A 14,247-nucleotide genomic window follows, 5' to 3' on the forward strand; every position below is an offset into this window, starting at 1 on the left:
AAAGCAAAATTACTTTTCTTCTCAATTCATAGGGAACATCAAGGGTTGAGACCTCAAGAGGGCAGACTTGACCTTTAGAAATCCCTGGTCTTAGTGGCCAGCCTAGCCACAAACATAAGAGGTTCTTAAGGAGTCCACTCAAATGAATACCTGCTATCAATTATACGTCAGTAAAATAGAAATACTTGCTACATTTATTTTCTCTGCTTCGTCCTGTGATATGTGGAAAAGACTAGGCTCGGGGAGATCGTCTCGGCTAAGCTCTCATCTACATAGACTCCCTTCAGATGAAACTGTCAAATGAAGGTAATAGGTCTGTAGCTTAAAAAGCTGTGGACTCAAGTAGTTTCATTTGTAACTAAGTTTACAGAATCAAGAATTTTTAAAAAATGACACTCATATTACTTGCAATTAAAAATTTCTTTTGAAGACTATTTTTTTTAATGTTAAGAAACTTATTTTTGAATAAAGAAGCTCTTGATTTGCTCATTTTAACTTGCCACAGGAAAGGTTCTTGAGAATGCAGATATTATACCTTTTGGAAGAGGAGGAGATGTGTTGCTCTTTGGGCTCAAAAGGTAATTGATACTCTGATGTACTTCTGACCAATGAACCAGTTTGCTTCAACTACACAATGTGGCTCAAATATGCACCTTCTCAGCAAAAGATGTAATGCCCCAGTATATGAGGCAACCTCCTCTTCTCTGGGGGAATTTATTTGGGGAAAAATATATCTTACAGTCTGACATAGATGGTATTTGGAAGCTAGAATCCAATTCTAATCTTATTTGGAATAAAAGGCAAAACGACTAGTTTTCCAGACCAATGAAAAGTCAGACTCAAATCTAAAAAAATGAAAAGAGAAAAAGTAGCTAATGTAACATGAAAACAAGCCAATCAAACAGTTTGATATCAATCTGTCAGCTTTATTGCTTTTGCATTTTAAGCTCAGCACAGCAAGGTATTGATTTCTTAGTAATTAAATTTCAGCACATTTGACAGCAAATGAAATCTCTTGGCATTCCAGTTCTAAACTTTGAAAAGCAGTATTTTTAGAAACAATTGAGAGAAACTTTCTCTTGAAAATTATTTTAAAATATTTATTTTCTCATTTATCTGTATTGAATGGCTAGTTTTGGTTTTTTTTTTGGTGAAAATAATGATGAAATTATTGAGAGGGTGCCATCTTTGCAGATTTTTTTTGAAGCCCAACTCGGGAGCCTACTCAGCTAGGCAACTGGGCTGATCCTACTCAGAAAAGACACGGGAGCAAACCATGTAGAAAATAAAAACTTTATTTTTTCAAGTTTATAAGATAGTTCCCATTACATATAACATTATGGTCAAGGACTCGACAGCCACAAATGCCCGCAGTCACATAAATATATCCAATCAACGCCTTTACCTGATAAATGAGGCACCTGAAGTCCAGAGGGTCATGTTTCGAGTAGAAGTCGTCCTTAATGGGATGGCTCCCATCAGTGCATTAGGAACTAGCCAAGTAACCTTGTGTGTTAGAGCTGTCTGACTCAGGAGAGGAAAGGACAGGGCCTGCTGATCAGAGGTGAGCCAGAATTAGACGTTCTCTCGTGGTTAAGATATTTCAAAATCTAAGAATTTCGATTTGGCTTCTACAGCTTGAATATTTGGGGAGTTTCAACTTTTGAATGAAAAAGGAAACTGATTTAGTGGTGAGAAATAGAAGCTTGGCTAAAGAGGGGTCCTAATGCCCCCTTCTGCAGGAGCAAGGAGAGGAAGGCCTGAAGCTCACCACCCCATGGCTTCAACCATCGCTCCCCTAGGAAGAGGGAGTGTGTGGCTCCACCTCTTAGCCCCTTCTCCTCGTTGGTTCAGTGGCACGGACACCCATTCAAGGTAGTCAACATTCAGAAGCTCCAGATGCTGCAGCTAGAGTTAGCCCATCAGATTCTGCTTGGAGCTTTAACACGAACAAGTCTGTGTAAACTGCGAACAAGCTGTGGCACGAAGTCTCCTGGGACACTAGCTTTGCTCCCCCCAGTTGCAGAGCAGAAGACAGAAATACCCCAAACCAAATAGAAGCCCCACTAGGCATCTAGATCTGGAGCAGGCATCCACTCTCCTGGCCACCACCTGCTGCCCCAGGGGCACCGGATTGGGTGATGCTAAGGCACATCAGTTTTACATTCGAAAGGAAAACCACCTCTTAGACCCGGGACACGGCTGACAATTCCAGATCCCTTACTAGAGATGGCCCAGCTCTCACCATGGAACGTGCAGACCTATCTTATAGAACCCCCAGTGCCCAGGTGGGAAAAGGACTCATCGGGTGGGTGGAGACTCTTTCTAGTAAAGAGGGCTTCCCCCTTGACGAAAAGGACCCATAGTATGCTTTGGACCTCAGCCTCCAAGAGTTTGCTGTGCTGCCCGCTTGTTCTCCTCCGGATCTCTGTGCCCTGGAGGAGGAAAGCAGACTCACTGAAGGGCACTGGATTCCCTGGACGATTCATTTTGGCAAAGAGGAGCCAGGAAGCTCCCGTTTTCTGTCTGCCCTCTGAACTACCAGAAAAGAGCAAAGACGGCACTGCCCAGGGAGCGTCCTCACCTCTCTGAGCCAACTTCAAGTTGCTTTTGCAACTTGAAAAAAAAAAACCTAAGCTGTGCAGTCAGAGCAGGAGGGAAAAGGCCATCGAAAAAGGAGTCCCAAGTCATACTCTAGGAATAAAGAGCTCCCAGCAGGCAAGGAGAGGAAAGTGTGTGAGTGTGTGAGTGTGTGTACTTGTGTGCATGATGTGTGGACCGCTCTGCAGTCTCACCAGCCTGAAGCGCAGCACCAACCAGGTGGCCTATGTGCAGGACAGGAAGTTGACAGCTCTCCTGCCAGGATGGGGTGGGCGTGGAGGGGCCTGGAAGTAAAGATCCACCATGCAGCCTAGAGCACGCTAAGATCAATTATCAAGCAAGACAGAACAGCATCTGGGCAACTATGGTGAACTCGGACCAAGAAGATCCACCTCAGACGATATATCCTCCCCCATCCAAAGGAAACAGGCTGAAAAGGCAGCTCTGTGACGAGCACTGATTTGAGCTCCTCTCCAAACACTTCTTCCCTGCAACTGAGTTATGAAACACTTTCTCAGTCTGTTCTGAAGGAATGTGTACACCAGCCTTTCTCTGAGTGATCTGGCATTAGAGGGAATCTGGCCCCTTTTGTGCTGGGAGCATCACCAAGTGGATACGCTGAACCTCTGCGTGTAAGCAGTGATGGCTGTGGTTGGTCAAGGACGCCGCCTGCTCAGGACCCAGAATGCATCTCTCTGAGGTGCTTATAAAATCACCTCTCTCCGTGCAACCCGGGAGAGGCTGAACTTCCTTGGCTCTAAGGAAGTTTATGCGGCCTGAGCACGTGCCCCGGCTGCTCGTGGAGGCTGGGGCATCCACACACATAGCCGGACTGAAGGTTGCGACTCCTGCCTGGGCACCCACCCAACTTCCCAGAGTTCAGGTTGGGAGATGTTCCTGCATTTGGCCCACGGTTGAGTCTTCAGGCATGGCATAGGGGATCTACAACCTCATTTAAATCAGGTGAGTCTTTCTGGCTTTCGAGTTTCCCATTTTAGAAAGGGACTTGAGAAGTGGGAAGCGGATCTCATGGGAAAATTGGCCTTTGATCACAGCCATCTCGTCTTCAGTTTCAGGCCGAGATCTGGGTAAATACACGCCCAGAACACCACTCATAGGGCTTAAAGGATTCAGAGCATGAAGTCAAATCCCTTGGTAGTTTTGGCCAAAATGTGGTCATGAGCCTTTTCTCAGACTTGATTTGGCTACTTGGGTCCAAAGCCTGGGGACTGACCAGAGCTGTGTGGGGGTGGACATGAGGTGCAGAGGGTGGAAGAGCCCGGCACTGATGACTAAGAAGGGGGAGGGGCGGTGGGGTGGCCTCTGTTGGGGAAGGGCACCTCTCTGCAGGAGGAAAAGGTGGAATCTTCCTGTTTCAAGGGCCAAAGAAGTGGGAATTCCTAAGAAGCCTTAGGTCTTCTCTCCAGTTTGAAGGTAAGCCCCTGTTAGCTTTGACTAAGAGTCAAGCTGAAGGCTTAAAATTTACTAAGAAGAGTTTCTAGGGTTGTGCCGTTTGGTCAAACAGGGAGAGGGACTGGGAAGGGGACTCAGGCTTCTAGGATGGGAAACAGCAAAGTCTAAAATTAATCAGCGTCCCAGGCCCCACAGTTCAGCCAACTAGGAAGTGGAAGAGTGAGAAGGAGCCCACCCTCGAGAGCAGACCACTGGAGCAGCTGAGGAGGTGCTACTGTCACAGAGAGGTATCTCAGATATCTCAGTTACGATTTTCCAAGGAAACTTTATACACCCCTTTCTTGCTAGAAAAAGAAAGGGGGAGGGGAATCTGCTTCAGAGAGACCAGACCCTTACCTATAAAAATAACATATACATTCACTGGGGGTACGTTCTACAGCTAAGGAGATTACAAAGACTGCAAGAGATGTTACTGTAAAAGTCTGCTGCGTTTATCCTATCACCACATGTTAGTAGCAGTTCTCAATCTGGTCACGGATGCAGAGTGCAACTCTGCCCCAAGGATTTCCTTTTCTTCATTTTTTTTTTGAATCAAAATAAAACAAAAACCAGAAGAATTAAAAGCACTGTAGCTGCGGTGAGTCTATTGTTCTCTCAATCCAACTATCTCCCGCTCCTGTGCGAGGATGAACACGGGGCTGCAGCTCACGCATAGCAAAAATCAGCTTCATCTCTTGCAGCTGTTGGTTTTGATTGTGTTCTCGCCAGCAATCCAAGGAGAAAGAGAGAGAGTTCCCAGTTGGTTCCGGTCTCCAGCTCCCTTCAAGGAGTGAAAAGGAGCTCAAGGGGAAGGCTCTTCATTCCAGTTTTTAGAGAAAATCAAGCTCCAAAGCCTGGTGGAGGGACACCAGGTCTCCGTGGTTTGTGATCCTCCAGAAGGGCATGTTGTGCTGGAAGAGGGAGTAGGGGTAACTGGTTAACCCAACTTCTTCTGGGAGCTCATACTCATCCACACCCCTTCCTCCACAGACCTCTCCCCAAAGTACCTGGAACCCTCTCTACTGCTACCCACATTGAAGATCATTATATTGATCAAATATGTATAGGGACTTTGTACTCCCCACATGGCAGAGTGGTCAAGAATCCACCTGCCAGTGTAGGAGACATAGGTCTGATCCCTGTGTTGGGAAGATCCTCTGGAGTAGGAAATGGCAACCCACTCCAGTATACTTACCTGGAAAATTCCATGGACAGAGGAGTCTGGTGGGCTGCAGTCCATGGGTTGCAAAGAGTTGGACATGAGTGAGTGACTGAGCATGCACATAGGGACTTTGTATACACTTACATATGTGAGAGATTTTGATTAGGTTTCAGTGGTAACTCTGTGCTTTGAGATATACTTGTTCTAGCTACTATGTAGGATACTCAGGATCAAATATGATGACCCCCGTAAGAAATCAGTATTAATATAATTTTTTTAACAAATAGTCTATTTTCTATTAGGTGCAGAGCTGCAGGCCCAAATCTTGCTCATGACCAAGACGCAGAACAGAGAGATCTAGGAAATAATCATCCCACTATCTCAGGTGATCAGTCGTGTCCAGAATACCGTGTGTCACTCTGGAAGCCATATTTGAAAGAAAGGCTTTGAAAAACTTGAGTGCTGGAAAACGTTCTATAAAGCTGATGGAGATAAGCTTTACTAATCATCTTGTTCAGACTGGTTGCAAGTTCCCTGGAAAGTTGAAAGTCGGAGAACACAGTTCTTTTGGCATGGAGCTCAGTGCTTTTTCAAGCCTGCTGCTCACATATAATATTTAAAAGGTCTTTAATACACAGAAGAGGAGGGCTTCCCTGGTGTCCAGTGGTTAAGAATCCACCTTCCAATGCGATCCCTGGTGAGGGAACTAAGATCCCAAATGCTGTAATTACTGAAGCCTGCGCCCTCTGGAGCCTGGGCTCAGCAATTAAGAGAAGCCTGAGTATCACAACTAGAGAGAAGCCCCTGCACACTTCAACAAAAATACCCACGGCAGCCAAAAAGAAGAAAAAAAAGATGAAAAAGACTTGTGCTCAGCAGTACGAGATTAACACCAGGATGCAAAGGAGAAATGTTAAGTTCAATGGAAGGAGGAACATTCTAAGAACATGAATGACTCCATAGTGGAACAGGATACCTGAGAAGCAGTTTCCTCATCCTTAGGTATACTCAAGTAAGGACTTGACAGAAAGTCTTCTGGCAAAGAGGCTGTAGAAAAGATCCCTCACAGGGAGGAGACTGACCTGGATGGAGCTCTAAGACATTTTCCAGTGGCTATAGTCTATGGCACCTACTTGGAGACATGAAGTCTGATAATACTTGAGTTGTTATCTCCCCCACTCCCTTCTTCAGATCAAGAAGCAGCAGCACCTACATCCACTAGTGACTTCTCCAGAGGGCAACAAGCATTTTAAAATGAAAGTTTTGGAGATAACATATGAAAAAAAAAAGAAGACCTTGAAGAAAGTCCTCAAATTGCTACCTAAAGTGGCAAATGAAAACATACTTAGGTCATAACACCACTTAGGTCATAACTATGAACTCATAGTTCATTAACAGCTGCTGAAAGTTTGTGTGTTAACTAGATGGAAAAAAACCAGGGTAGATGGTTCTAGCTGGCAACCCAGTGTCTCCATGTCTAAGAAACTGCTGGAAGAAAACTGAGGTGGAGAGGAAAAGAACTTCTGTAGGTCCATTTAGCAGATGAAGACTCTCAAAGAGAGTAAGTAAACTGTCCAAAGTCACATAGTTAATAAATAGATGCAACGAGACGTGAACTTGTCTTCATAGCCAAGACTTTTTCATCTGCTGTTTCCTGTATTAAAAAGGGATGACCTGGAGTTGGGACTGCTTAGCAAGGAGGTTAACATCGGGATAATTTTTCCAGGGCTCAGGAGCAGGCAGGACTTTCTCTAAACAATTCCCAGTTGACTGCACTGGTTTTTTGAGAATCCGAAGCCTAAAAAGTCTGAATGATCGGTTTTTTTGGTAGTGGAGTCTCACCCTCTTGAGAAAGCGCTGCCCTCTATGACGAAGATGAGGCCCACATCAGGTTTAATCATGTGGGCTCCTTGTAGGATTTTAAGATTTTTAGCATGGCAGGGAGGAGAGAGAAGGGGAGGATTTAATAACTCACAGGGAAAACTGCATGGGGGGAAAAAACGACCTTTTAGCTTTTTCTGATAAAAGAAAAATGGGGACTTCCCTGTGGTTCAGTGGCTAAAACTCCATGCTCCCAATGCAGGGGCCTGGGTTCAATCCCTGGTCGGGGAACTAAATCCCACAAGCCACAAGTAGGAGTCTGCATGCCACAACTAAAAAACCCTGTATGCTGCAACTAAGACCTGGCGCAGCCAAACAAATTTTTAAAAAAAGAAAGAAAAAATGGGAGAGGAAGGGAAAACACTGTAAATACACAACAGATTGCCACAATTTCTGAGTTTTATGATTCTTCTAATTGCTCAATGTATTCACATACAGACTATGCTTTTTGCCATGGTTACCTGTTTGGCTGCAATTTCTTCATCTCGTCCATCTCCAATCACTACGTATGTGACTTTTTTTCCAAACCTCGACACAATTCTCTCGAAGCAGCTCTCCTTACCTAATAAGAAAAAGACATTTCCTCTTAAGACATTCCTTCCTTCCTTTTGTTCAATGTCAAAGAAAAGGGGTGCTGCTCAGTTCACCTGCCTATGCAAAATCAGGGTGGCAGCCAGAGATCCAGCAGGCCCTCTGCCCAAAGAATGTGAAATCGTTCCATTCACACCACAGACTTTTTAGGCACTGGCTCTCTAGGTTCTTACTTTAGCAGCGAGGGTGAAGTCCAGAGGATCTTAGCGTGGGGGTTTCTATAGGCACAGTGTGAGAGCTGTACACACTTCCTCCCTCTTCCACAGCTCCTGGACTTCATGGCGTACAGAGCAGCTTTCAAGTAATTCCTCCATTTAAGATAATCTGGGTGAGATGAGATCCATCCTCTATTTTAATAGATGGAAATAGACCCAAACTTGCCCCAGATTACAAACAAGCTAGTAGCTAGACTCTGAGCCTCTGCCTCTAAATCTAGGCTCTGGTTACTGTGCCATGAAGAAAGGATGATTTTTGAGGGGAAACTATAAGTGAAAGAAAAAGATGAGGAAGTTCCTGATTCCTGGTGAGTAATTTGGAACAAACAGGCATTTCCTTCTAACTCTACATTTCCAAGAGAAATAGTTCTAGGCGTGGGCCTTATGTCTCTCAGGAGGGGAGGAGTCCCAGAGTACCGATGAATATGGCAGCAATATCTGTCAGAGCTGCAATTTCCTCCCTCATACTGTGTAACTATAACTAAGATCCTGTACCGCTTTCAGCGACCTGGGGAAACGGGTGATTTAAAACCACTGCCGACAGCCCTTGGAAACACAGTAATGAATCAGAGTTCAAATCCCACCTGGAACCAACATCTAAAAACTCACACATGACACTGCTGTGGCAAAGACACTATTTGCACAAGTAAATAAAATTATTTCTCTTGCTCTTCCTTCACCATCTCTTATGCTTTATTTCTGTTTCTGCCATATTCTTCAGTTAAGCAAGGCCCTAACTTGGCTTCCTTTTTTCATTCTGCTCCATTAACCTTCTCGTCCTTACTTCTTGTCAGATTCAAGTGCCTTAACACCAGGGCTCCTGTGTGAATAAGAAAAAGGTGCCTCTTCCTCAAGGCACTTGAATGCCATCTGCTGGAAAACTGTTGTAATAAAATATACAACTATAGGAAATACACAAATCTCAGATGACTACAACGCAAGTAACAAGAACCTCACACCCATACTCAGAAGTCCTGGGGGGTACAGCTGACCAACTGCAAGTCTGTGACGTGCCTAGCTCAGGGGGCACCTCAAACCTGGACCAGACTCCAGTGTACCCTTAGTACAAGGGGCTTCAATCTCCCACTCGTAATGCAAGGCTTGGTTTAGATGCACTCAGGTCCTTTTCAACGCTCCCACTTTACAACACCATTGTCACGCCTTACACTGACATCAAGCATTCAAACCATGTTTGCTGAGTAAATACATATTAATTTCACAATGATTCAGGGGATGACAACAGTCCAGACCTTCAGCCCCAATTTAAACATTAAATAATTCAATAATGAGTTAACAGATGTTCTTATTAAGTGTTAAAAGATTTGTGCATCTAATCCCACTCTAACCATTATGCCCTTACCACCTAATCTGCTAGAGCCACAGTCAAATTTATGATTCAGAGAAAAAACTTTTAGTAGGATCCCTAAATCAGTAGGATTTTAGGCATTTCTCCTAAGACCTAACAAAGGGAAAGTCTCATATTTAGAAGACAGAGACACTGAGATGTTTTCATTGTCCTGGCCTGCAATGGTCAAGGAAGAAATACAATTAGGAATGTCTCCCCTAAAAGGATTAAGAGTGTTGTATTAAGAGTGAGTTATTAACAGCTCAGAGTAAAGTAGTAGCCATTTGAAAAAATAATTCCAACATAGTTGGTAAATACACTTTAATTTTATACTTTCAAAACAATCCTAGAGATGAGCTTGCCTGTTCGGGAGGATGAGACCAATGAGTGGTGAGCTTACCAAATGTCAAGCAATAGAAGCTGTAACTGCAAGACGCCCAGGACTGTGGAGAAGATTAAGTTCCTGGGTTTCCTCTATTAGAAACACTGTTGACATTTTCAGAAATGATCTTGGGAATTCTCTTTAATGTCCAGATCACAGAGTGGCCATGCAGAGAACTGCAATTCTGAAATAATTTCAGAGGAACTGAACAAACATTTCCTCTGCCCACTCTCATCTTACAGCTCTGTGAAGGAAAGCGTCAAGCCTCTCACTGTGGTTACCATGGTGCCAGGTACCACTGGAGCTCAGCTAATGAGCTCTGGACGAAATGAGAAAATCACCAAATAAGCACACTTATTGTCAGAAGGAATAAAGTCACGTCCATTAGTCTGATGAGCCTCTGGGCGCCTGGACGCAGAATCAAGCACCACAGAAATCTGCCTTTCGGGTGTGGGAAACTAAGTGAACGAGCAGAGTTCTCACAAAATGCACAATAGAGCAGGGCAGGAGGAGCAAAATCTGAGGGAGGTTTCAGCTCCGTCTCCTCTGTCAGGGCCCTGGTAGATGGAATAATTCAACCACACACAAAAGGAACAATAAAAACAAACGCCTGTGTATCTACCACCAACCCAGCTGTGTCAAATCTTGACACTGTAGAGTTGCTTTAGATTAAAAAAATGTAAGAATGAGGGTTTCCCTGGTGGATCAGTGGGAAAGAATCTGCCTGCCAATAAATTTTTGATGTATGCCTACTTGATGCTTTTCTTCCTCCTCCTTTCTCCCCATGAGTCTATATATCTATAAACAATGTATGGTTATTGTTTTGAATATTTTTTTTTTACTTTTATGTAAATTTTGCATACTGTACATACTATTTGCAATGTGGTTTTATTGTGTTCAACACTTTTTAATACTAATTTTTAGGGATATATATATAGCTTTAGTTCACTTACTTATAAGTGCTTTATAGTATTCCATTGTTTCATGTCTATTTTCTGTTCACAGGTTTACCTGCTGTTTCTCATTATCTTTTAGTATGAATAAGAATGCATAAAAGAAAGTCCTTAAATGTACCTCCTTTTGCAAATGAGAATTACTCAAGGGAAGGAGGTGGCATATTTTAGGCTTTGCAGGTCATACGATCTCTGTTGCAACCATTCAAGTCCGCTGTCATGTGAAAGCAGCTGCAGAAATGATCAGGCATGGCTTCTGTTTCAATAAAACTATACAAAAAACAGGCAGTGGGCGGAATTCGGTATGTCGTTGTAGTCTGATTCCCTCAAAGTCGTTTTTGTCAACCTAATAAATGGGCTATGTATCACATTTTAATTTGCAGATCCTTAATCGATGAGGTCAAAAAACTTCTCATATGCGTTTACTAACAATTTGGGTTTCCCTTTCTGCAAATTGGCCATTCCAAGGTTTGTGCCTACTTTTTTTAATATTATGTTGCTTATCGATTTGCAGGAGCTCTGTACTAATGAACAAGTGCATGTATTACAAATACCTTCTCTCAGTCTGTGACTTGGCTTGTCACTTTATGTCATCTTTCACTGTATATAAAAGTTTCATGCAACCAAATGATTGGTTTTTTCTGTTGTTTTTTTAAAAAAACATTATTTTTGGGGTCTCTTAAATGAAATCCCTCCCTACCTCAAGGTCATACAGATACTTTTACATATTCTCTTCAAAATTTCAAGTTTTGCTTTTCATGTTACATTTTTTATCCACCTGGAATTTTAGTTTTGCAAACAGCATAAAGAAGAAATTCAATTCTGCCTCCCCCCCCACACACACAGAAAACTAATTATTCTAGCACCACTGACTGAGGGTAAGTCCCATGAGGACAGAGGATTCTGTCACGGCTATATTCCGAGTGCCCTGGCAATGCCTGACCCCTTTTAATCTAGTGGATACCTAGAGTTCACCTTCACACTAGAGCTGTCTCCTCTGCTGCGACAGGGAAGCAGGAAAGTAGATACAGACTCAAGTGTCTGGAGGGGGCAGGGGACAGTTGTCAGCGGACCTTGTACAGCACATGCGATTAGAGTGACACAGTCTGCTGCCTTCTCAGCGGAACAAGTTGGTTTTATACAAACCTGGTGCCAATTAGTTTATCAATTCAGCACACACTTATCAAGTACTATTTCACATACTTAGTACTGAATACAGTTTCGGCGGATAAAGAATATCTTTTCATACACAGTCTCATTTGATTTTCAAAACCTCTCTGGGTAGTTTCTCATCTTACACGAGAAAACTGAGGCTCAGGAGATACAGTAATTTCCTGAAGAGCTAATAAGCAGGGGAATTAGGACTTGGTCCTCAGTTGTGGTTTTTTTTTGTCCCCCTTTTCTCTAACCATTTAAAATTGTATTTTTCAGTAATAATAAGTGTAACTCACATTGTTGAGCAACAGTTCTCCAGAACTTTTCATTTTACAAAATTAAAATTCGATACCCACCAAGCAACAACTCCTTATTTCCCCTTTCCCCAAGCTTCTGTTAACCACCATTCTCCTTTCTGTTTCTACGAACTGAACTACTCTAGGAACCTTATATTTAAGTGGAAATATACAGTATTTATCTTTCTGTGATTGAACTTATTAGCATAATATCTTCAAGGTTCATACATGTAGTACCCATGTGACAAGATTTCCTTCCCTTTTGAGACTGGCTACTATCCCACTGTATGTATATACCACCTTTCATTTATCCATTCATTTGTTGGATATTTGGGGTTGCTTCCACCTTATGGCTTTTGAGAATAATGCCGCTATGAATGTAGGCTTGCAAATATTTCTTTGGGATCCACTTTGGATTCTTTGGCTATATACCCAGAAGTGGGACAGCTGGATCACCTGACAGTTCTATTTTCAATTTTTCTGTGCAACAGCCATGCTGTTTTCCACAGCAGATGCACCATTTTACAACCCCACCACAAGTGCACATGAGTTCCAAATTTTCCACATTCTTGCCAACACTTGTTATTTTCTGTTTGTTTTTTTGATAGCAACCATCCTAACAGGTGTGAGGGATTTAATCATTTTAAAGTACATAGCTTAGTCCTTGATTTTTAATCTAGTGTTTTTGATTATGCTATACTGCAGCACTCTATGAAGGAGAAATCTGAAATGAGGCAAAAGTAGATTTCTAAACTAGGTATTATGTTCTTTCAAATAGAAAAGAAAAGAGCACGATACACTTTAAGTCTGACAGACCTGGATTTGAATCCTGTGAAGCTGTGAAGTTCTGAGTCAGCCTGAACTGCCTCATCAGTAATGCCAGGAGAAGAATGGAGAGTGGATTGTAGATATACCTATATATAAAGTGTCTAACAGCAGGACTGGTAAATAATAAGAGCATCTTAAGCAGCAGTCACAAGAAACAGAACTGAAGCCGTACCAATTTTGGTAGCACTGTAGATGTTTTCAATAGGAAATATTTCTCCTAGCCCATATAGGAGAACCTTGGCCAGAGCTGGAACCAGTTGGGTTGTAGTGATCAGAACATTCACACAATTCTTTCTGGAAGGGAGAGAAAGACAATAAAAAAGTGAAATCAAACCAACCTGGGAACAAGAACGCAAACGAGTCTTCTCTGTAGGATCTACCTGTGAAATATTAACCTCAAAGCTCCTGGTACATTAGTTCAGTGCCAGCGTTCAGTTCCTGCTCCGTCTCAGGTTTACTTATTTTCCAAAGTAAAGGGCAGAGACTCTGTGGTGGACACAGAGCAGCACCCTGATCCTCCCTCATTTCCACTCTAGCTCACCGCACTGCTGGCAAACTCCATGAACCCACGGTACCGACACCACACTCCAGAAAACACGATGAGGCTTTCAGCTGCAGGGGCACGTCACCTCAGTGCAACTTAGCCCTTCCACGAGACACGATGTCAGTCCTCTGCTCGTCACACAGCTCAGAATATACACTATTTTCACAAGTCTCTTCCCTTCACAGACATTCACTCCTGGGTGTCAGTTTCTGTTTACAAGGCTCTAAGTCTGGAATTCTAGCTTTGAAGGAGGGACGAATAAGGCTATGTTTTCATTTCCCATTCTAAGCTTTGGGCTCAAATCTCCTTAATCTGCTTAATGTACCCTTTTTCTTTTGAATCCTGCCTTCCTGAGTAGGCTGTGCTACATTTCTTTGGAGCTTCCTGTATTCAGGGTATTTGTGAAGTCTCCTCCATGTATTCTTCGATGTTATCAGGCCCACCCACCTCCGGTGCTGGAGATTCTGGGTTACTGAGTATAATTTTGTGAACAAAAAGTAAGAGAAAAGAAAAAGATGTTCAAAACTCTAAGGTGTGCTGTTAGAGTAAAATGGCCTTGCCTCCCACTATGAATCCTTGCCTGCATCACTGAACTCCTCTCGCCCTTCCCCACAGCCTGTTTTTGGGAATGACCTATCCTGGACCAGGGTGGGAGAAAGAATCTTTCTGAGAGGATGAGACCTAGAAAAAGCACTTCCATACCTGGACTGGATAAGAAGTAAAGACTTCAAGGCAGTTCCTAACCAGGAATCTGTTAAAACTTCAATTTCTGCTCTTAGTCTCTGCAGTGCTTCCTTTCTCTGGGGACTGAGGAGCCCTTTGGGAATAAAAAAAGACACATT

The 14,247-nt window shown here is 43.0% G+C and overlaps 1 protein-coding gene across 3 annotated transcripts in view; it reads right to left on the reverse strand.

Annotated features, from left to right (window-relative positions):
• Positions 1–1,279: 1,279 nt before the first annotated feature.
• The window catches only part of EYA3 (EYA transcriptional coactivator and phosphatase 3), an 87,901-nt gene continuing 74,933 nt past the window's right edge, over positions 1,280–14,247 (reverse strand). For all 3 annotated transcript variants that reach the window (XM_065930185.1, XM_065930184.1, XM_065930183.1), the window contains 4 exons: positions 14,108–14,222; positions 13,034–13,155; positions 7,558–7,658; positions 1,280–4,964 (listed from right to left, as the gene is read on the reverse strand). In XM_065930185.1, coding sequence (XP_065786257.1) covers positions 4,884–4,964; positions 7,558–7,658; positions 13,034–13,155; positions 14,108–14,222 — 419 coding nt within the window. In that variant the 3' untranslated portion in view covers positions 1,280–4,883. The remainder of the gene's footprint in view (positions 4,965–7,557; positions 7,659–13,033; positions 13,156–14,107; positions 14,223–14,247) is intronic.

This window comes from Muntiacus reevesi, chromosome 3 (genome assembly GCF_963930625.1).
Source record: "Muntiacus reevesi chromosome 3, mMunRee1.1, whole genome shotgun sequence".
NCBI lineage: Eukaryota > Metazoa > Chordata > Mammalia > Artiodactyla > Cervidae > Muntiacus > Muntiacus reevesi.